General features: G+C 41.5%; 5 protein-coding genes across 9 annotated transcripts in view; 2 read left to right on the top strand and 3 right to left on the bottom strand.

Annotated features, from left to right (window-relative positions):
- The first annotated feature begins 16 nt into the window (after positions 1-16).
- si:dkey-11p23.7 (V-set and Ig domain-containing protein) lies at positions 17-4,416 on the top strand. The gene is made up of 4 exons (XM_058376510.1): positions 17-375; positions 2,207-2,282; positions 3,023-3,412; positions 3,722-4,416. Exons 2-4 carry the CDS (start codon positions 2,234-2,236, stop codon positions 4,165-4,167), a joined length of 885 nt encoding a protein of 294 aa, XP_058232493.1. The 5' UTR covers positions 17-375; positions 2,207-2,233; the 3' UTR covers positions 4,168-4,416.
- A 1,111-nt stretch (positions 4,417-5,527) lies between these two features.
- On the bottom strand, positions 5,528-10,278 carry LOC131344314 (uncharacterized). The gene is made up of 4 exons (XM_058376509.1): positions 10,220-10,278; positions 8,162-8,265; positions 6,768-7,988; positions 5,528-6,664 (listed from the first exon to the last, which is right to left on the bottom strand). The coding sequence occupies exons 2-4, from the start codon at positions 8,199-8,201 to the stop codon at positions 6,252-6,254; spliced, it is 1,674 nt and encodes a 557-aa protein (XP_058232492.1). The 5' UTR covers positions 8,202-8,265; positions 10,220-10,278; the 3' UTR covers positions 5,528-6,251.
- Positions 10,279-11,479: 1,201 nt separating this feature from the next.
- On the bottom strand, positions 11,480-13,334 carry rpp25l (ribonuclease P/MRP 25 subunit-like). 2 transcript variants are annotated; one of them, XM_058376513.1, is made up of 2 exons: positions 13,054-13,334; positions 11,480-12,477 (listed from the first exon to the last, which is right to left on the bottom strand). In XM_058376513.1, exon 2 carries the CDS (start codon positions 12,470-12,472, stop codon positions 11,828-11,830), a length of 645 nt encoding a protein of 214 aa, XP_058232496.1. In that variant the 5' UTR covers positions 12,473-12,477; positions 13,054-13,334; the 3' UTR covers positions 11,480-11,827. The 2 variants fall into 2 exon arrangements, with proteins under 2 accessions (XP_058232496.1, XP_058232494.1); XM_058376511.1 differs by having other exon boundaries at positions 11,480-12,480; positions 13,054-13,333.
- A 1,136-nt stretch (positions 13,335-14,470) lies between these two features.
- LOC131343901 (protein asteroid homolog 1-like) lies at positions 14,471-20,333 on the top strand. Its single transcript, XM_058375759.1, has 5 exons — positions 14,471-14,729; positions 15,190-16,511; positions 16,641-16,857; positions 17,000-17,168; positions 17,866-20,333. The coding sequence occupies exons 2-5, from the start codon at positions 15,216-15,218 to the stop codon at positions 18,224-18,226; spliced, it is 2,043 nt and encodes a 680-aa protein (XP_058231742.1). The 5' UTR covers positions 14,471-14,729; positions 15,190-15,215; the 3' UTR covers positions 18,227-20,333.
- The window catches only part of atp2c1 (ATPase secretory pathway Ca2+ transporting 1), a 32,660-nt gene continuing 30,261 nt past the window's right edge, over positions 19,736-22,134 (bottom strand). For all 4 annotated transcript variants that reach the window (XM_058375754.1, XM_058375755.1, XM_058375756.1 and 1 more), the window contains one exon: positions 19,736-22,063. In XM_058375754.1, the coding sequence (XP_058231737.1) occupies positions 21,933-22,063 (131 nt within the window). In that variant the 3' untranslated portion in view covers positions 19,736-21,932. The remainder of the gene's footprint in view (positions 22,064-22,134) is intronic.

Below are 22,134 nucleotides of genomic sequence, written 5' to 3' on the forward strand. Positions count from 1 at the left end.
TTTTGCTCTAATTCCTTTGGGCGTGACTCTGGCTACTGACCAAACCGCTTCATACAATCAAGCGCAAGTAGCCTACACTCGTAATACTATTAAACGCCTCTAATACTCTGCGTAGGGTACTACATAGTGCACTATGTTTCCCATATGGAGATGTTTGGAACACAACCATAAAGATGAAGGCGGGGTTTTACGCCACATCGCAAACACTGGACTCTTTCAGTCAGGGCATTCCATTAGTGGAAATATTTTTAGTGCGTGAGAGTAGCTGAGGTGCAGCTGCGCAGTGGCATAAAATGTCTTTTCTGAATAAAAAAAGTTAAAATCAGTGCTCAGTCACACAGAATTTCACCTCCTTTGGGACTAAAAGTAAATAAAGTACGTCTATTTTATACCCTAATATGGCCAAGAAAAGTGCTAAAAGCTAATGGCGTGTCCGGTTTTTTTGTTGTTGTTGTTGCGCATGCGCGATAGGATATATAGCGTTGTTGAAGAAAAGGCTAATGCTAAACCTGAGGTGAAGTTTGATCAGTGGATTCCAGAGTGATTTACAAAAGTGATTTGAAGTCGATATCAAAAAATAAGTCCTCATTCTGGTTCACTATGTCACACATTAAGAGTACTCTGAAAAATTACTATTAATAAGTCAACAAAAACAGCCAATAAGCTGCAAATAAAGTGTAAAATCTTATGTCCTGAAGATGTTCGAAAAACTCTCTGACCGTTAAAGGTCCTGTGATGTCCAGCTGCACTACTGTCAGAGCTGCTGGTGTAGGACATTAATCAACACCTTCTGACCAATCAGAATGTAGAATGCCCCAAACATGGTGTCCTGTAACCATTTGTTGTGTCTGGTCACTCTGCAGTGTCGGTCATTAGACAGGACCTTAAATAAAAACCAAAGTTCTACTCCAGACAGCTGGAGCTCAGAGTTCCTTTATTAGGTATATGAACATCACACGTCTCCCTATTAAACACATACATCTGGTGCACTTTATCTCTCAATCGTGTGTAAGATGTCGGAAGCCGAATGTGAAATAGCTCTTTAATGGACAGACGCTCAAGCGCACTACAAATAGAGTCGAGTCCAGAAAGTCTGAGAGTGAAAGTGTGAGACGTAAGAGTCTAGACATATCATATCATGTCAGTATTTTAGTACACTAACATAGGGAGTGGAGATCTGAAATCCAAACGATCCTTCCTCAGAAATCTCTGCATGGAGTGGACCAAGATCCTGTCCAAGTGTCTCCAGGGCAGAAACCACAGAATGCGAGCTGTAAATGTGATGACCAGTTCAAACCGTAGACACAAATTCAGTGCGTAAAAAGCATTTGTTTTGGAGAAAAAAACCATGATTGAGTAAAGCTGTAATGCTGTGTGTTTGTGCTCAGAACGTTTACTCACACCACCACTGACTTCATGAGCTCTTTTATTATTTTATGTAGAAATATGGTGTCACAAGAGAACCTCAACATCTTCAGCTCTGCTACCTGAAAAAAAAACCTCCAGCTCTGACTCCGGTCTCACCTCTGCCTCTAAACCATACAGCATGGCCGGTCTCACCACCGTCCTGTACACCTTCCCCTTGATTCTCTCTGATATTTTTCTACCACACAGAACTCCCGACACCTTTCTCCACCCATTCCAACCTGCCTGCACTCGCTTCTTTACCTCTTTCCCACACTCTCCATTACCCTGGACTGTTGACCCCAAGTACTTATAAAACAAAAACATGTTCCATATTATATCTGGATATTTCTATGTAAATATTGTAATAGTTCTATATGTATCTCATGTACAGATTTTTTTTTTGATTAACCTTGAAGCAATGATTGTAGTTTCCATTTGTCTGTCTCTCTGTCTGTCTGTCTGCATTATAATTTTAATTCACTGTTCAGCAGTTTTTTTACTCCGGTTTTAATCATCAAGCACTTACACAGAAGATGTCTAAAAATATCTCAGTCCTGTTCTCTGATGAGTTTCAGGAATAATACAAAAAATAATGCATAATAATAATAATAATAATAATAATAATAATAATAATAGTAACTCAAGCTTAAAAGTGTGGCTCCATGACAAGAAGAACTTCAACATAAAGGTGTTTAAGCACTGGATGAAGACTCAGTGTGTAGTCTGGATGTGTGTGTGGTGTGACTCTGAGTCAGAGATGTTGACTGTCTGTGCTTAAAGTCTGAACACTTCTTTCCAGCCGCTAGAGGAAGCGTGCGACTCGGCCATGGATGTCCTGCGGCTCACCATCGCGCTGCTCATGATGGGCTTCTCGGGTAAGAACAATTTTAATTCAACCGTAAGATGCTGATCGTGTGGATCAGGTGGATCAGTAAGTGTCCAGTAAATGAGATCAGGTGATTAGAGTTATTCTCCTGTAATCTGCTGGGGAAAAAGCATTCTCTTCCTGATGGTTTCCGTTCAACTCATTGTTCCTGAAAGAACTAATCCAGATCCTTTAGATTTATAACTTTACTAATCCTAAAGAACTCATTTGTAAGTTATATCTAGAAAGATGTTCATGTTAGTTATATACAGGATCTGTGCTTTTTGTTTGTTTTCCATGACATGGTTAGTAATGGTTATTAATGGCAAATTCCATTGGTTTAGCATGTGTTCTACTTAATGTTAGTGATTCCTGATGTTAAATGTGTGTGTAAACAATGTGGCTTAATGGAATTTATGTAATGGAAACTCTTCATTACTAGCCATTACTAACCATTACTAATCTTTACTAATCATTATTAACCATTACTAACCATTACTAATCATTATTAACCATTACTAACCATTACTAAACCACCCGGAATCCACAGACACCTGTAATGGTTTCCTATACAAGAATGAAGGATGAATGTTTTTTATTTCTTCTGTGTGTCCTGTACATGAGTGGAATAAATGCGCTACTAACTCTGATTAGCAAGTTTTCAAATGTCCATACGTTCATTTGTTAGCTTTATAAAACAAAAGTATCTTTGCAAACTTAGTATTTACGTTTCTTTTCCTTCATCGCTAGCTTTATCGGCCTACGTTGACACCTGGTCCATTCAGGTTTCTCCAGAGGTGCGAACTATTGAGGGTTATCCTGCAGTGCTGCCCTGCTCCTTCACACACCCAACACACACCCTGCACTCCTCCATGAACGTGGTCTGGCGCCTGGGCCACACGCGCACCAGCACCGTGCTCTTCCGCTGCTCCAGCCTCAACGGCAGCCAGCAGTGCGAGACCGGACCAGACCAGGACCAGCGATACCGGCTGGAGGGAAACCACCGAGAGCATGACCTGACTCTGCGTATCAGCAGCACTGCCCTGCAGGACAACGGCCGCTACTACTGTGGTGTGGAGCTGCCTGACCAACCACATGGCAGCTACGAGAACAAAATGGGCACACGGCTCCGAGTGGAAGGTAACAAGAACTCAGCCCAGGTTCTCATAGAGATTTATTTTTTCTATATCCTGAGCAGTGTTGAAGTGACCCAGTTCTTCATAAAACTGGTAGCTCTAGTTATGTAGAAGTGAAGTTCTGCTTCAGTCAACATTTTTTTACCAGCTAACTAGTTATCGATAAATATAATCTAATATTAAGGTAGCTATCCTGATAAAGTTAAAGGTAAAGTTAGCAGCCTCTCCAGAGGTCTATATAAAAAGTGTCTTAGCTCAGCGTGTGTCAATTCTGTTTGCTTTGGGTTAATGTGTATTTGTTGTTTATGTCCAGCTCCACCACGGATTTTAAGCCTGTCCATAGCGGGCAGCGTAGACACAGGACTCAAAGCCCTGTGTCATGTCCAGGGATCTCCGTTACCTGATGTCCAGTGGACGGGTTTAGACGAAGTTCTCGACTCGGAGAGCGAAGCAGCCCCACTCCCACAGGAAGCTCCGGATCGCCACAGAACCACCAGCCAGCTCCTGGACATCCAGCCGGGGGGGCAATACACCTGTACCGCGTCCAACCCTCTCGGCAATGACCAGGCGACGGTCTACATTCTGCACCCGAGTCCAGAAATGTCCAAGAACCACAGCAGCAGGGATGATGCTCTAACTGTCCTGCTGCTGCTTGGGATAGCGCTAGCAGTTAAATTCCTTCTCTTCATGGGAGGTCTGGGAGGTTTGTTCATTAAGTGGCACGTCGGGTCCAAAAGTCTGAGTCAATCATCCAAATGATGCTCTCACTCTCAGTACATGCTGTTTCTTCAAAATGTGTTAGAAAAATAAATACAGCCTTCATGTTTTCTGAGGATTCATCTAAATGATCAGCTGCCTGATTAAACCATGCTCCGCCTTCTAGGATTGATTGGCATGTGCTGGCTGTATTGTTTCCAAATAATTGTTTGTTATTATTGTTGTATAAGTTTTCTGCTTCAGTTTGCCTTTTCCTTCAGCAAAATACTTGTAAATTATGTTCCTATTAATAAACTCAAAACATTTATTCCTTACAATGTTTTATGTTGGTTATATATATAATATTTATTCATATTTCATATTTATTCATATATACATTTTGGATTTTTCTGATGGATCTCAGGCTATAAGAACGCAGTGTGAGCAGTCCGTGCTGTAGGGGTCACGCTGGAGCTTCAGTAGGTCACATGACCCACCGTAACGCGTCTGTAATCTCGATTCTCGAAGACTTCCCTGAAATAACAGGAAGCGGATCTTCACACATGTCCGATTAAGCCTGGTATTTTTACTGTTTTAAATTTGTTAATGTTTGATTTTGACGATAGAAAAGAGTGAGCACTGCTTCTTAGAGTGTCTTTATACTGAATAAACAGCTGACAAGATAGATAGATAGATAGATAGATAGATAGATAGATAGATAGATAGATAGATAGATAGATAGAATCTGGAGTTATTTCTACTTCTCATTGTGTATTTTCCAGAAGTGTGCACACTGACATAACAGATTCAGAATAAAACCCCAGTGATACACCTCTTATATTTACATTACACTGTACATTACCTCCAGTGGAAAAACGAATCCGGTCTGAATAAGGGCTCGAGCTGGCTTCTTTCTGCCTTTAACAGTTCCCTGATTTCCCATTTTGTGTCATCACTTTTGAGCTTCACAGCTTTCATTCTTCTCTTCATGTATGTTGTATGAGATGGAGTTTCTGTAAACCCTGGACATTTTTTCTCTTCATTTTCCCATATGCAGTGAAATACAGGTACGTTTTTTTTTTTTTTTTAAAAATACACCCTTCCACTTAAATATATATTCACTTGAATTTAATTGCCCTATTTTTGGAGCATCATGTTTCTTGTGGTTTGCAATCAATTTCCCAGACATTATTTATTACTATATGATATATTTATTCATCTTTATTACAGCATACATATTCGTTAAGAAACAGTGAGTACAGATAAAGATATTTGTTTTTAAATAAGATACAGATACAATAACCAACCAACCAATTAGGATTAAAATCATCTGAAGTGTTAAAATACATAATAAAGTACATTTAATATGCTACAGCGCTGCATTACATCTATTTCTGCATATAATAATATATATATATATATAATAATATATTTATATATATGTGTCTTAGATAAACATTTACAGGATACAAGTGAAGCTAAGTTTCCATTCAGGTGAAATCTACTTAAAATAATAAAAATGGGTTTAATAATATCCATGCAGTGTTTATTTGTATGCAGCAGAAGGTGTTGAGAAATCTAGCTATTACTGAAGCAATGTTAAAGAAGACAATGTCATCTGATTTCATCTGCTTTTTCCACACAGAGATGTCCACTGGCTAGTTTTTAACAGTTTAATTCAACATTTTGAATGAGAACATGGCTAGCCACACACACACACGCTCATTCTGTCTACACTGGAAAAGGCTAATGCTACGTCTTAGCATCAGCTGCTCCCAAGTAGGAATCTTATATTTCTTTTGTCATAGCGCTTGTATTTCGAGTGTTCAAATAACTCAGCAGCAATGCACTACGCTAATAAGACGATTAGCATCCACCTAATGGACTGTTGTGTCATGTTAGAGTTAGCATATACGTGCTGCTCAGGTTAAATGGTTCATAGCCCAAAGTTTGAAGCAAATGAAAGCAGATGTTGTAGGCTAGTTAATTAACAGTTTGAGACAATTATATTTTTCTTCTATTAAACAGGAAGGTTGCATTAAACAGCCAATAAATACACGTAAAATGAAGCGAGGATAATTTCTCTGCCATTATTAGATGGTTGACAGGCTGGTGGTTGGGCCTGAGGCGGTGGTAGAGGCAGCTCATTAAATAGGAACGTCTGTAAGGGTGGTGACGGTTACCATATCTGTGGCACACAGGGGCAGCATGGGTGAGCAGCAGCGCACGGTGCTCCAGGTGAAGTTCCCATTGGGTTCCATCCTCATGGATACGCACAGGCCGCCCGCCGGTTGGTTGTTGTCCCAGTTGGCGAAGCCAAAAGCGACAGATCTGTGCCAGTACCACTCGGAGGTGACGAGGTTGCGGCGCAGGCCAAGCCATGCATAACCTTCTGCATTCATGCTGTTAAGTGCAGCTACCATTTTTTGCTGTGTGTAGTTGAAGTTAGGACTCACCAGAATCTCATTTTTACTGGTGCAGTAGGACCGAGACGCCTGCCAACTCATTGTGACGTTAGAGAGCTCAAATGACATGGGAACCACAACACAACCATTGGGGTCTGTGGAGCAAACAAGCACAGGATTAGTTACAGCGTTAAGGTGATAACATAGTAGATACTGTTGATGTAGATTTTTGAGTTCTTATAGTCTGCGGGATTTTACCTGGCTCATTGTTTAAAGAAATTGCCGGACCTCCATAAACCCCCACCGCCCCCGATTTCTCTATGGAATACACTGCAATTGGTGAGTTAGGATGCCAAATAATGGATGATGACGTAGTCATGGTTATTAAATCCCATGAGTAGGGTGTACCACTGATCTCTTCCCAGGATGTTCCAGTAGCAAGAGCAGAGCCTATGTACAATAAATCTTTCTGTGCCGTTTCTACTATGACTAAAGCATTAGGTTGGGTGTTAATGTTAACATGCACCAAGAAGCAGCCAGCAAACATGCTTTTGGGGAGCAGGTCGATAATGAAGCCAGGTCTGATTACTCTGACCGCAGATGGCTTGGATGTTTTGAGGATTGGGTTTGTACTGACAAGATCGGGCAAATAAGGAAGCAATCCCAAGGAACCGGGCTGAATGTTTCTGGTCTCGGAGCCACAGCTGAGGTCAACGCTTTCGGCCGAGGTCACGAAAAGGCGGTAAGTAGAGGAGTTGAATTGAGGAAAGATGAATTCGGTTCCCAGCAATTCGCTGGGTCGGAGTTGGTGCGCAATCATGTTACATCTGCAGCTCAGGCTGTCGACGCACGGGTTGGTAAGAATCACGGCCACCTTATCAGTAGACGAGACTTTAAACCAGTAAGCGCTGCTGGCCAGCTGGGTCAGCGCCAAAGGACCTAGTGTGATGGTTGTTACGATATCTCCACCGGGTTGTTTTTCGGTCACCGTGACGACATTGTCAGTTTCTTTTGCGTTAATAATGAGGAGTCGGTAACTGAAATCCATCAGCACAGCGCTGGAGCTGGCGAACTGGGACACGTTATAGGTGTTCATCTGGACAGCGAGCTCAGTGTAATTAAGGGAAGGGACCAGATATTCCACCCCCAGATGTGCTGTAGGTGGAACGAGGTTGGACTGGACGCTGTCTCCTCTCTTGCTGATGGAAAACACAGTGATGTTCTTGTCGCTGATAATTCTGATCGCACTCCCGGAGATTCCTAACTGATTAACTTCTGCATTATTAATATTCACAATAGACACTTGTGGTGAGCCGTTGGTTAGCTGTTTGATAACTGTAGTGTTCATGCTGACGGTGATGACAGTGTTAGGGAGGAGGGAGGTGATTTTCAGTTGGAGGGAGAGTGTTGCTGGAAAGTAGTAAGCAAGATTCTCTGGAAACGCTGTGATGAAGTCTGTGCCATAGTCTACAGCCTGACCTGTTCAAATCACACACACTGGGTTAGTGGAGCAGACCAGAGGTTCACCATCTCTACATTTCAGAATAAGGAGATGTTGCGTGTTTAGGAATTGTTGAAACATACAGAATTACGGAAGTAGAGCCGCAGGATGCCACAGACACGCCTGCTAAAGCGACACAGTGCTGACTTACCTTGACTCAGGAGCGATATGATGAGTACGATGGCCAACATGATTCAACAGGAGAACCGAGCTCTTCTAACAGGCCGGGTTCAGGACTCTGCGTTGTCTTCTGAGCTGCAGACGGAGACAGAAACACACACAGATCATTCACATGGACATGAAGCAATTGAATTGATATTTCAGTTTCTTTAGAACCCTCAAGTGTTCTCTAGGTCTGTGAGGAAAACCTAAAGGTTCCTGGTTCATCTCTACAGCATCAGACAGAGAGCTGAGAAACTTTAACTAGATATAAAATAATAATAAAAGCTGCTCCGTATTCTTTTAAAAAAAGTGGTGAAGTCATGTACAAGATTTGCGTGCGTGCGTGCGTGTGTGTGTGTGTGTGTGTGTGTGTGTGTGTGTGTGCGCGTGTGTGTGTGTGTGCGTGTGTGTGTGTGTGCAAATGAGCAAATTTGTAAATGGCAAAGATCGTTTGCATCTTCTACTTTTCTAAACTTTTCTCTGGCTTTGGTTTTAAGGCTTAGGTTTTCTTTCTACAGGAATAATATATGGTTTTCCAAAATAAATAAATAAAATAAAATATATAAATCACATAATAGGTTATGAGAATATAAAAACTTATAATTGTCAAATTAACAAAATGACTTAATGTAAAGAGATTTTGTAAAGAATTATTCCAGTTAATGTTGTCTATATTCAAGATATTTTTGTAAATTCTATCCATCCATCCATCCATCCATGTTTAATATCCAAAAAAGCAGATCACTAAACCATAACATTTATTAGCACTTATTACTCTACTGGAGGTTAATGTTGTCTGTATTCATTTAAAAATAAATATTACTAATTTAAATTGTATTGGATAAACACAGACACACACACACACACACACAGTATGACGTGAAGGCAAATCACTTTTTTGACTGTCCATGACATGAAACTTACAAACTTGTAAACAGATAGAAAAAGAAAAGAATATAAATCTGTAATATACAGGATATAAAAGTTATAATGCAGTGAGAGATTGTTTTGTCTAATCTTGAGTAATTTATTTATTAATTAAATAAATAAATCTAAAATAACTGAGATTTAAATATATCCATTTCTCCACTGGTTTATTTTTAATGATGAAATCTGACAGTGAATTATTTTAACATGTTTATAACTTTTTTTCAGTTTATACTGTATTTTATATATTATTTTTCTCTTGGTATCAGGATTTGTGGCAGTTCTGACCAGCAGTTAGCCAAACTCCATTACAGATGACTGACCACATGAGAGAACAGGAGAGAGTTAAGAATTATGAAGAAAATGTCGCTGAGGTCATCTTCACCTGTGTGTTGTCCGTCTCTTTCTCTCTGTCTCTCTCTGACTCTTCCTGTCTCTCCTGTCTCTCCTGTCTCTCTCTCTCCCCTGAAGGTTTTGCATTGAAGCCTGATGTAATTTACACATCTCTAAGTCTCTGATAATACACGAGTGTGTGTTGAGTATTGTGGTAAAAATTAAAAAAAAGCGCACAGACGCAGACACAGTGCTCAGGTTAATAAAATAACCTGAAATGACCATTATTGACCAATGCTCAGTATTATATAATACAGTATAAATTATTCCTATTATTTTTAGTCGTTGGATTGTTTTTTATTTATTTTTCAGATGTTTGGGAGAATAAGTGCTTAATGATCTCTCTCTCACACACACACACCTCTGTCTAACATTAACACAAACCACTACAGTATGGAATAAACCACTCCACCCCACTGCTCCAGTTTCATCAGTGAATCACGACATTCTCCGATTAAAACAAGCTGAACAAACAGAGCTCTAAAATTTACAGCCTTTACTCGAATCTGTTTTTAAACATAAAAAGAAATAAAATATTAAAACAGGACCAAAGGCGTACCCTTGAAGGACACGCCCTAATGAGGAGAACATACAAAAACAGTTTTTTAATCAGTCTTTGTTCATTCTAACACTAAACCAATGCCATAAAATCGAATAAAAGTGACGAATAAATATATTTTAACATCATAAAGTCAGAATAACCCGAGAGCAGAAGAACGGTGTTTACCTGCCGCTGCAGCCGCTGCACTCCCGCTCCTCCAGACTGACTGCGCAGGTGGTGTGACTCCGTCCTCCACCTCCAATGAACACATTTGACTTTCAAACTTTCCGAATTTTCACAGAGTTTTGCATGAATTCCAGAGAAAAACACAAGGAGAGTGCGTACTTTACTTTCTCCAAAGAACAAAACTCCATTTTCTGATCCTTAACTCCACATTAAAGAAGGTCAGAATGTGGAGAAGTGAAAAGATCCATCAGATTCAGACCGGAGTGATAATCAGACAGAAATCAGACTCCACTGCTCTTATCTTCTCCATGTTCACTCTGAGTGAAGAGTCTCGAGGTCCTGCCGCTTCTCAGGAGTTCAGTCTGGACATTAAATAAATCTGACTTTCAGTCAGACACTCAGATTAGACATAGATTTGTGAAGATCAGAAAATGTGGACACCATCACCTTCATCATTACAAACCACAGGTTTAAGTTAACTTTAAGTTAACGTTTTGTGTTCAGCTTTTTTTCATTGAGTAAACACTGAAGTGATTCGTATTTCCAGCAGCAGAGTGTATTCAACTTGTTGAAATCAAATGAATCAGTGAATCATTCTGATTATGAGTCTCTGATTACATGACTCGCTTAAAATCAGTGAACTGTTTGAGTCAGGATAAAGATTCACTCCACTCACACTGCCAGAATCAGTTGAATCATTTTTATCAGGAACAAAACTTGCTGAATCATTTCGATTATGATTTTCGCTTCATTCACAGAATCAGTCGAATCACTGAATCATTTCAGTTATGAACCAATTATTCCTGGGTTTCATTAATGGAATCAGGAGTCAGTGAATCTCTTCCATTTCTTTCATCACCGAGAATCGCTCCATTTTCATTAAGTGAATCAATGAATCAGTGAATCAGTGACATTAAAAATCTTCTTTAAGTCTCACTTAAAACATTTACATAAATAAAAAATGGAAATAAATAAACAGTTTGGGATCTGGATCACAGTGAACCTCAAACCAAGTGGAAAAAAGGCCAAAGCGAGAAGAATTTCTGCAACGATCTGTTTTTATTTCAGATAAAAATATGAACATTTGACTTACTGATATATTTAGACATGTACACATTTCTTTATGCCTTTACCGGCTGAAATAAAGATGAAATTAAAGAAGAATCTGCGTTTCAGTCTGATGGAAATCTGCTAAATCTTCACACTTTAAATACATCACTATATTCAGGAAGAGAAAAATTATTCAATTCTAATTTCCTCTCAGCATTTGTTCCATATTTACAGACTAAAAGGAAAAAAATCGAACCTTTCCTCTTCTTTTTAACGAACTTATACAGACTTCATTCAGAAATAATCATTCTTAAACACTCTCTAGAGTGATTTAGATACAATATGCTGCTGATGCTGCATGAAGGGGCGGGGCTTAATGACATCACCACTCGTGAATGACATCACTGGACTTAGTGCGAGGCTTCAGAGACGTTATTTCTGTGGCGTGACGTTCCGCAGCTCGCCAAACTCACTAACCAGATCCTGATATAATCTCCTTTCTGATTGGCTGGTTAATTTAAGCTCCGCCTCTTCTGGTAAAACCTGGTGGCGGTGGCCTCAGTGCGCTCCTGATGTTTGTCCTGATGTTTTGCGTTCGTCTCTGGGACGCGTCGTCTGTCTGCGCGGTCCTCTTCCTCTCCCGCTTCCTCCTCCTCCTCTTCCTCCGCTCTTCCTCCTCTGATTCTCTCGCTCCTCTTTAGCGGTAGCCTGTGCCCACAGCGCATCGAAGCTCCCGGGCGCCTGGTATCCGGCCGTGTCGGAGTCCAGCGGGTCTCTGGAGAGCAAGACCCAGATGGCCGGGATGTTCCGGGTCACGGTGATGCTGTCGAGGCCGGCGCTCGGCTCCAGCGGCTCCCACGTCTCCTGGAGCGAGCCATAGACCGGCCACGTGACCTGGTGCAGGCCGCCCAGCCGCCGCTTCAGGATCTCCACGCACGTGATGGCCTTGGAGACGCTCGGGCCGACACCCGTGAACACGATCTGACGACACAGCTGGGATTCTCCACTCACTTCTGCTTCCTCTCGACCGGCGTCCGGCACTTTCTCCGCTCGGCCCTCCATCCGGCTCTGAGAGAACCTCATCAGGTTGCGGATTTTGCTCCCGTCTCGAACCCGGACCACGGGAGTGCCATCGTGGAGGAGGTCAGGAAACGGGCAGAGACTCGGCTGCTCGACCACGCCCGCCTTCCTGTAGTTCTCCATCTCACCTGCTAAACAAAACAAAACCAAACCAAACCAAACCCCGGGTTCACGATGAGCTGGAGTTTAATCTCTCACACTTTCACATCCTCTGTTCATTAAAAAGCCGCTCTGTAGCATTTTCTTCTTAAAGTCCGATTTATTTTGGAATTCTTCTTTATAAAAATTCAGCTTTGGATTCCGAGATGGATTTTTCTGAATATCAGCTTCACTCTTTCACATTAAATATTGATTTTATTTCTAAACAACAACAGAAAAACCTTATCTGATGTATAAGCATGTAATGTTGAAGCATTTTTATTTTTCAGTTTCTGTCAATTATAAAGCTTTTATTCATGACTGACTCATAAAATCATAAAACTGAGAAATTCCGACTATAATTTCTCTATAAAGCTTTCTTTCATCTCTACACTTTACACTATTACAACATTTCCCTTCTTATTAAACAACATATTATTACTTATTTATCTTTTCTGTAATAATTAATCATCTGTTGGTGCAGAAATACTTTTATTCACGACTTTAAAGTATTGTACTGGAATTGTTTTCTGTCTTATTTTTAAAACACAAATTTCTCTTTCTACCTTTCCCAGTGAAGAGCTGCTGAACTTCGGCTAATCTCGTTAGCACTCCGGCTAATCAGCAGGGCTCGGGACTCATTCTGAATCAAACTGCGCTCTCAAACTCGCCTCTTTCACACAAACCTGGATCTAAAATCTTTACGTTTGATGGATCTTACACAACACCGCTTTAACACTTAAATCATTAGCATGTAGCAAAGACAAGATCTTCAGCGTGGGGCACGTAAACACGAGCAGCGCTCGAGAGCTCCTGCGGCTTCGTGTTGCTTCTACTTCCGGGTCATCCGTTTTCAAACGCTGTTAATATTCTTTCACAATTTTCTTAAAGATTTCTTGCAAATTTATTTGCATTCTTTGACTTGACTATTTGCATTAAGATTTTTTTATAAAGATTTTTTTTGATAGCAATCGAAGTTTTATATAATATAGATCGATATAAAAAATAATATAAAAATATACTTCCTTAATATTACCATAAAGTAAATAAATAAACATCAGAATGAAATGAATAAAACCTGATATTTAACGAAAACTATCAGATAAATAATTTTCTGCGCATTTTACATTTTACAACTTCAAAGGTCTATATTTTTGTATTTTTATATTTACATATTTCCTCCACCAGGTGGCGCCACAAACACAATCATTCAATAAACCTGCCATGAAAAAGTCCATTTACGAAAATAAAGCGGTAAAAGATTCCCACATAGCAGACGGGTCTGGGCCAGATCTGGCATTAAGCCGGCACTGCTGGTTGAGTTCTGGCATGACAAGTGGTATGTCAACCAGATGTGGACCAGGTCAGGCAGTGATGGCACTGTTTATATGAAGGCATGCCAGATGTGGCCTGGTTATGGTTTGGTTTATGTGGTATGGCCCTGTGCTGGCCCAGTGCTGGCCCTGTGCTGGCCCTGTGCCCAAGTGTAAGTGCATTGTGTGGGCCAAATCTGGGCCAGACCTATTTTGTTATCTGGGTTAGTGTGTTTGTGTTTAATGATGTTTATAATGAATAAAAAATCAAATAAAGTCTTACTTCTGAGATTGTAGTAAAAAAAATATATCACATTTTGATGGTTTGTTTTTAGCTTCTTGCCTTCATTATTCTGATTCTATTTGTTTTATTAGTCTTAGATAGATAGAATGTCCACTAAAAACAGTGACATTATTATTATTATTATTATTATTATTATTATTATTGAAATAAAACAGAGAAATAAAGGCCTTAAATGTCCAGTTGGAAGTGAAAGCCTGTGACAAGAACAGGATAAATGAACCTTTGTCCAGAACATGACACGGACACAAGTGTGGTCAGCTGTTGTTTTTTTTACTAGATAGGTTTCGTTTTCCAGCCTCGTCTGAGTTTTGGTTTCCAGTCGGTCGGTCAGTCGGATTATTTGAGTGTGCAGAATTCATCATCCTGGCTGTGTCCAAAATAACATTCCAGTCCACTGAGTGTACGGAGAAGATACATTCCAGCACGAGGTCTGTTCCTACACACTGCTCAGTAGGAAGTGTCTGTGGTTTGGGACACCTGGAGCCTGGAGCTCCTGACTAACCAGAAAAGCAGAACTGAAGTGTCTTCACACACACTTCACACACACACACACATACACTCTTCACACACTCTCTTCACACTTACTGAAGACAGGTGGGAGATTTTCTTTACACGAGGCTAGCAGGTAAGTCTTCTATTCTTCTTATCTTAATCACACATGAAGGTTGTAATCATCAACGACGATTAATGAAGAAGTTTATTGCAGTGTAGCAGTGACAAAATATATGTAGTACTTTGGGTTCGTCGGCGTCAAAAAGAACGTAGGAGAAATCCTGCTCAAATATTTTATACAGCGTTTCCCGAAATACTGAGTACTGAGTATCCCCCAAATGGCCGGGTGACACTGTCGTCTAGCCGGATGTCTTTAGATGGTCATCACGGTCACGTACACCTTGGCTAGGCATTGTTCTAGGTGTTATCACCCAAATGGTCAGGCGATTACTAAATGGTCATCATGGTCACGTATACCCTTTGTTCAGTGATGGTCCTTGATGTCTTGCCCTTGATGTCTAAGTTTTGTAAATGTTTGGTGAGCCTGCTTTAAACCTATGTAAAAATTTCATTTAATTTAATAAACATTTTAGATTTCAAGGAGTGAACCTCTCTCACGATGGGAGTTCAGGGACTTCACAGCTACATCGAGAGCAATAGTGATTTCCTGAAGCCTCGCTGCTTTAGAGAAAGCAAACTCATCATGGACGGCTCCAGTTTGTACTACTCCCTGTACTTCAGGTCACATCTGGACCAAGCACACGGCGGAGATTATGAAGGCTTTGAGAAAATAGTTACGCTGTTTTTCAGAAATCTCCGAATCTGTGACATTGAGCCCTATGTGGTCCTCGATGGAGGGGACGACGTCAGCGGCAAAAAATTCGAGACCCTGAAGACGAGATGCCAAGAAAGAATCAAAAGAGCCAATGCCTTGTCCAGGGGTCGGTCAGGAGAAAGGCTACCCATTCTCACCAAAAATGTCTTCAAGCAAATCCTCCACAAACTTGGAATTCCCTTCATTCAGTGTCTGGCAGAGGCGGATTGGGAAGTAGCCGCATTAGCCAGTGAGTGGAACTGTCCTGTTCTGTCCAGCGACAGCGATTTCTACATCTTCAACATCAAGAGCGGATTTTTGCCCATCCAGCATTTCCAGTGGAGGAAAGTGGTCCATAAACCCGCTGCCCAAAAATTCATCTCTGCCAAATGGTTTGGTTTTAAGAATCTCTGCGCTGCTTTTAACCGCATGAATAAATATAATCTTTCACTTTTCGCCGTCATCCTGGGCAACGACTACACCAAACTGGACAAAAGTGCATTTCCAAAATTCTCAAAGTTCTCAACAAGACCTGGAGGAACCGCCAAGGTGGATGGCGTACTCGTGTGGTTATCACAGTTCCCCGGCCCGAAAGAAGCCATCGCTGCTCTCCTCAGCCCCCTGGGGAAGAACAAGAAATCAAGCAGCATTAGAAAAGCAATAAATCAGGGGATGGCAGAGTACAGACTCGGTCCCAGCTCCATTGGTCAGTTCTTCATGAGCGGAGAACCCCAGACAGTTCCTTTAGGCCCTTTACAGAAGCTTCCTGACTGGACTCTGAGACCTCTGGCAGAAGGCAAGCTGGCTTCCACCATCATTGATGTGGTGACACTGCAGAGGGTCATGCTAAACACCCAGGTGGAGGACTTTGAGCTGAGAAGCAGCAGCGAGACGTCTCGGCTGATACGACAGGTGATGTACGGTGTACTGCTGTGTACCAGGTGGCAGGAAGTAGGGAAAGGCGGCAGGTCTTCTGGAGAGAAACAGCAGGCTGACGTGGAGGAGTACAGCAGGCAGGGAATGACGCTGACCAGCTCCATGGTTCCAGCGGTTCTACCAGGAAATGTAGTGACACACCTTCATCTGGACTCACTGTGGGAGGTAAAGCTGAGGATTTATCTGCTTTATTGTCTCTGCCTTCACTTTCTGTCAAAAATAACCTTTACAAATTTGTACTAAATGTGGTACAGTAAATGTTGTGTTCCTTCTTCTACATGAAATGTGTTCTAGACGCCTCATCAGTTGCGTCTGCAGGTCTTGTTGGAGGCTCTTGGTGTGTCTCAGATCTCAGACTCACTCCACGTCCCTGAAGGTCTGCAGCTCGCTGTGTACGTCACGTGCTTCTGGCTAAAACATGCCAAGCCTGAGCCAAGAACAGAAATGCTCTGGGCTTTACTGACCAGCCTGGTCTTTGGACACCTGAGCAGAGAAAAACAGGCTGAGAAAGGTAAAGAGACCAGTGCAAAAAAAAAAAAACAGATAACGTGCCAGCATTAATTTGCAATAATCTCCAAACTGTGTGACTGACCAACTCTCAGAGATAATATTATGATCCACACTGTTATTATTTCCTTTGCTTTGCTTTGCAGACATTAAACCAGTGATTTCAAGGCTTAAAAAGTCACGGAGTCGTAAAGGGAAGAAGCCGGTGGATCTGGAGATAGCTCACGCTTTCTGTCAGTGGCAGTCCTGCCTGAACGACAGCTTCGTTCTGAACCAGCTGCTGAATTGTCCAGTGCCGGAGCCGGAGTTAGCCAGGTATGCTCTCGTCTTATCTCCCACTGACTTCCTCTTAGTTACCTCAGCTTCTACATTGCAGGGAGAGAAGGGAAAGACGTCACAAGTTCAAATCCAGACGATGCTAAAAACTTAAATTAGCCTTGATGTGGAGTCTTACAAACCTAAAAACTGGGGCTGAGAGTCTGAAAGACTAGAACTAGCCAATACTTAGAGTTTTCTACAGCCAATAACCAGAGAATAGAACCCAAATATTAGCGCTGGTGAGGTTTTGGAACCTGTATAAGATCTTTAACCACATAGAGCTGTAAAGCACTAACTGTCCTAAATAATCCAGTTCCCTCACCCCACCCCCTCAGAACAGGCACATAGTCATACTTAAGTAATATAAACACTCTCAATATTCTTCATAACAACACACATGACTTTATTTTAGCTAGCAAAGAAACCTGAATACAGGATTACACTGCATGTAGAAGAGAGAGGATTTATTGCACAGTCTCATGACTCTCTGAGTCACTGGAACGAGACACACCCTGACTTTATTCTGTGCTAAAGGTTAAAGTTGCTTGTTCCTCTAGGGCGGCGATCATGACGTCTTCCTCGCTTACATAATTCAGAAACAAAACAAATGTTCCATGTCAATCATTCTGAACGTAGCGGGTGTGTTATTACTGGACACTGCTGTATTGTTTGTCGTGTGTTGTTTATAAATCAGGTTGTATTGCGGTTCTTTGGTGCACGGTGTAACCCACACGCTGAAAAGAGGAATGGAGCCCGAGTCTCTCCTCGCAGGAGGTCCGGTCACCATCAGGCTTTACCAAATCCTGCAGAGCGCTGTGGAGCGCGAGCTGGATGAGGACTTGCTGACAAGGACGAGGACAAGGACGTGGCCGAGGGAGAGCCAGGTGGCGGTGGACGAACTGACCCGAGAGTTTAAACATCTGATGGAAGAAGATAAGTGCATGAAGAAAGACAAGGTGCTCGTGAAAACCTGCAGCATCCGAACGAGACACAAAAGCAAACGTAGGACCACCGATTTCAAGACCAAGAAGCAGGAGCATGTGAGCTGGCAGTAAACTTATGAAGGCGTTTTCTTTAAAAACAACCAGTTCTGCTTAATTACAGCCAATTACAGCCAATTCTGCTTGTTTACAGAATAATCAGTGTCCTGCGCTAATCTGGAGGAAATGCTTTGGTTTTGAAGGAATTGTAGTAGATTTTAATTTAAACTTCTGAAATAATAAATCAGTATAAAGACCTGAAGGTGTGCTGCACATCTGCTCCAGAGGCTCGGAGAGATTCATTTATTTATTTATTATTTAATGTCAATGAAATGTCAGAAAACTTGTGAAGCTCATCAAGTCCTCGTGAATAAAGTGTTACCATAGAAACAATCAAGTGTTCGAGCTACAGTCAGAGCTGCTGTTAAAGATAACTGATCTATGCCTTCTGTCCAATCAGAATCCAGAATTTTGATGGTATAATAAATTAATTTCACAAAACTCAGGAAGTGTGTTAGGTCTAAATTAAAGACGTTTCATTCCAGCGGTCATTCATCACATCCCGCTTGAGTAATAACACAGTGTTGATCTCCTGTAAACACTTCGATGAATAGAACATAAACAATATTATAAACTAATATCATGGATTCAGCAACGTTTTCTGATGTCTCCTGATTTATCTGCTGCTCCTTGTTGGTGCCGTGACCCAGATATCACTCTCTAATGGGTTACAGCATTCTATCAGATTATTACATTGCCTATCTGGATTTAGATTGATTGTGTCTGGCATTTGGCAGACGTCCTTATCCAGAGGGATTTACAATTTTATCTAATTTTTTACAACTGAGGGTTAAGTGCTGCTAATATTATGAACAGCAGCTACGCTAATGCTGTTCCATTGTTTCCCTTCTTCTACCCATCCCGAGGCATACAGAGACTGTGCTCCAGTGGCATACGGAGATGGACCAGCTCCAGCCGGGTTCTGCTTGTGAGGATTGGGATATTCAAGCAGCGCCATAGACAACAACCTCCTTATTGATTTACATAACACTATACACATGCTGTATCTGCATCACACAATTGTCACCCAAATGAGGACGGGTTCCCTTTTGAGTCTGGTTCCTCTCAAGGTTTCTTCGTCTTACCATCTAAGGGAGTTTTTCCTTGCCTCAGTCACCTCAGGCTTGCTCACTTGGGATAACATCTAGGACTGTCTGTCTGTCTGTCTGTTTATATGTTTGTTGTTTTCTTATGTGGTTTCTCATGTAAAGCTGCTTTGAGACAATGCTCTTTGTTAAAAGCGCTATACAAATAAATTGAAATTGAAATTGAAATTAAGGGCCATGCTCAGGGGCCCCAGCAGTGGCAGCTTGGTGGACCTGGGATTCCCCTGGGATCCCCTCCATGGGTTTGATGTTAATGTAAGGAGTGAATAGACAAGATCCTGGACCAAAAACACCAACACCAAGCTTCTGTTAAAGATTTGTAGAAATTTTAATGTACAATCATGTCGTGAAACAGCCATCACAGATCATGAACTTCAATTGTGCAGAACTGAAAATAAATTAAATACAATATTTAAAAAAAATTAATAATAATAATAATAATAATAATAATAATAATAATCCCCAAACTCCATTTCAGCTGTGACCAGTTCAGGAAGAAGAAGGAAAAAAACAAAACAATAAACACATACACACTGACCCAAGGAAATGATGTAAAACAAAGTCACGAATTCTTCAGTGATTGGAGCATAAGAACAAACACACCGCTGTAAAGAGGAAAGAAATAACCACATCATAACAGACTGCAAAAAATTCAGTGTATCGTTCCTCAATATGAAGAAAGGTGTGTGGAGCTGGGTAGAGCTGCTCGCTGCGGTCAGCTAGGCATCGCCAATAATCCCCTGACCACTGACCGCTGTTTACGGCGTCGACGGAATGAACGGCTTCGTCTCTTTCTCATCAGCGGGGGCTTTCGGGTTCGGACGCAGTGACCGCAGCTATGTCGACTGAGTCTCTGATGTTTACGGTGTTTCACTGGCTGCTTAAATTTATCACTCTGATCAAATAAAAAGCTTTTAGAACATTACAGCTTTTAAATAGGTTACTGAGAATATTCTTAAGTGTGAAAAAAAAAAAACTTCAACCCAGCATGAACACGCTACAGTACTGCACACACACACACACACACACACACACACACACGCACACGGTTACAGGGACACACGCTGATCTTCAGAACTCCAAAACACACCTTTCACCAGAACAGGTATTCTCAGTACCCAGTGCTGTTCCCCTTCACTCCACAATGACGTCTGTCTCTGCCAAAATATTTCCCATCAATTTTCCTCCAAACTCCATGACATTGGAATAAATTTCTAAAGATTTTGTGTAAAGAAGCAAGTGAGAGTCTGGATTCTCAAACACGAAGCTTCAAGCTACTGGAACTGTACCTCTCGAGTTCTTGGGGGCGGGGCCAATGCAATGTGGGATGGGTCACAGCAAACAGCGACGCCGTTGTTTAATGATGTTTCTCACTAAGGATCCAGTGTTTGCACTCAATATAATAAAATATCAAACAAAAAATATAACAAATTATTTTATAATATATTTATATTTATTAATTCAGAAATAAAAAGATTTTGGTCGAGTCAGACGTCATTGATGTGTTTCTAATAAAGTGCCTGTTAAAGACGCAGACACGTGCCATGGTGTCCGAGCCTCCGCGCCTGAGCTAAAGGCTGTGGATTACGCCGCGTCCAGATGCAACGTTTCGGCTAATAACCTTCACGACGTAGTAGCTGTCCGGCTTTTCTTGTTTTAAAAAAAGTGCTATCCATGCCTTCACCTCTGCCTCAGGGAAACAGTGCAGAAATAATGCTTAGTAAATTGTCTAATCGCCCGATTTGTGAGTAAAGTATCATTTCAAACGTTTTTAATAATAATAATAATGAGAATAAAAATTATTATAATTATAATAATAATAATAATAATGATAATCTATCAGCCATGTCAGGAGAGAATATATATATAGAGTGTCATAAGGATGTCATAAGGAATTAAATCTATCCTGTGGCTTCGGGGGGCATCGTGGGGATTAGTTTCCCCATCGGACGCTGACCCTAGGCATGTGCCCATGTTCCGGTCACGACACCATGATGGTGTAACTCCTCACAGTTTACCGTATTAACGTGTCTCGGGTTTACGTACCAGGTCTGTCAGCACCTGGACAGCTGAATGGACCACATTTCTGAAGGAAAACTAAAACCAGTTATTGGCACATGCCTAGCTGACACCATTACTCAAGCTCGAGTTGCCAGAATGCAAAGAGGCGTTAGCCGTATTGTTCCACAAAACTACAACCAGCAACAGTTCAGGGAGCTGAGAGAGAGAGAGAGAGAGAGAGAGAGAAGAATAAAAAAAAATTTAGAGGCATATATAATCAGGAGACATCGACAGCCTGACAGAGTCTGATCAATACGCTTCATCCAGACGTTACGGAGTCATAGTGGAGTCTTAAAGCAGCACGGCAAGGTCCGAGACGGGGTTCGACTCTCCCTCGGCACTCGCATCCACTCCGAGCAGAAACAACCCCGAAAAAGGACGCCCTTCAACCTCTCCTTCTGCTCCTTGATGAAGTCTGAGACGCGGACAAGCCAGTGCAAATCCGATAAACCGAAACCCCCCCAGAAATCCTGGAAACCCCACCCATATCCCCATAAACCCCGCCCCCTTCAACAAGAAGACGCCCTGCGCTCCTTACAGAGATGCAACGTTCGTCATACGACATGGAAAGAGTTAGACTCCTGTTTCTCTTCTTTTTCTTCTCCTCCTCTCCATCTCTCCAGCATCTTTATGAGTTCGGACACAAAGCACACGGAGGACGTCAAGCTGACCAGGAAGATCAGATCTGCACACGGAGAAGGGAGGAAAAAAATTCATTGCACCCTCGTTAGTGGAGGATATATTACTGTTATTGTT

Source organism: Hemibagrus wyckioides, linkage group LG23 (genome assembly GCF_019097595.1).
Source record: "Hemibagrus wyckioides isolate EC202008001 linkage group LG23, SWU_Hwy_1.0, whole genome shotgun sequence".
NCBI classification, from domain to species: domain Eukaryota; kingdom Metazoa; phylum Chordata; class Actinopteri; order Siluriformes; family Bagridae; genus Hemibagrus; species Hemibagrus wyckioides.

Bases quoted from the DNA above. Each gene is read 5' to 3' on its own strand.
- rpp25l (XM_058376513.1), bottom strand. From the start codon at position 12,472: ATGGAGAACTACAGGAAGGCGGGCGTGGTCGAGCAGCCGAGTCTCTGC.
- LOC131343901 (XM_058375759.1), top strand. From the start codon at position 15,216: ATGGGAGTTCAGGGACTTCACAGCTACATCGAGAGCAATAGTGATTTC. The intron at 16,512-16,640 runs GTAAAGCTGAGG...AATGTGTTCTAG, and splicing joins ATCTGGACTCACTGTGGGAG to ACGCCTCATCAGTTGCGTCT. The intron at 17,169-17,865 runs GTATGCTCTCGT...TTTATAAATCAG, and splicing joins CCGGAGCCGGAGTTAGCCAG to GTTGTATTGCGGTTCTTTGG.
- LOC131344314 (XM_058376509.1), bottom strand. From the start codon at position 8,201: ATGTTGGCCATCGTACTCATCATATCGCTCCTGAGTCAAG. The intron at 7,989-8,161 runs GTAAGTCAGCAC...TGATTTGAACAG, and splicing joins CATATCGCTCCTGAGTCAAG to GTCAGGCTGTAGACTATGGC. The intron at 6,665-6,767 runs GTAAAATCCCGC...TTTGCTCCACAG, and splicing joins TTCTTTAAACAATGAGCCAG to ACCCCAATGGTTGTGTTGTG.
- si:dkey-11p23.7 (XM_058376510.1), top strand. From the start codon at position 2,234: ATGGATGTCCTGCGGCTCACCATCGCGCTGCTCATGATGGGCTTCTCG. The intron at 2,283-3,022 runs GTAAGAACAATT...CTTCATCGCTAG, and splicing joins GCTCATGATGGGCTTCTCGG to CTTTATCGGCCTACGTTGAC. The intron at 3,413-3,721 runs GTAACAAGAACT...GTTTATGTCCAG, and splicing joins CACACGGCTCCGAGTGGAAG to CTCCACCACGGATTTTAAGC.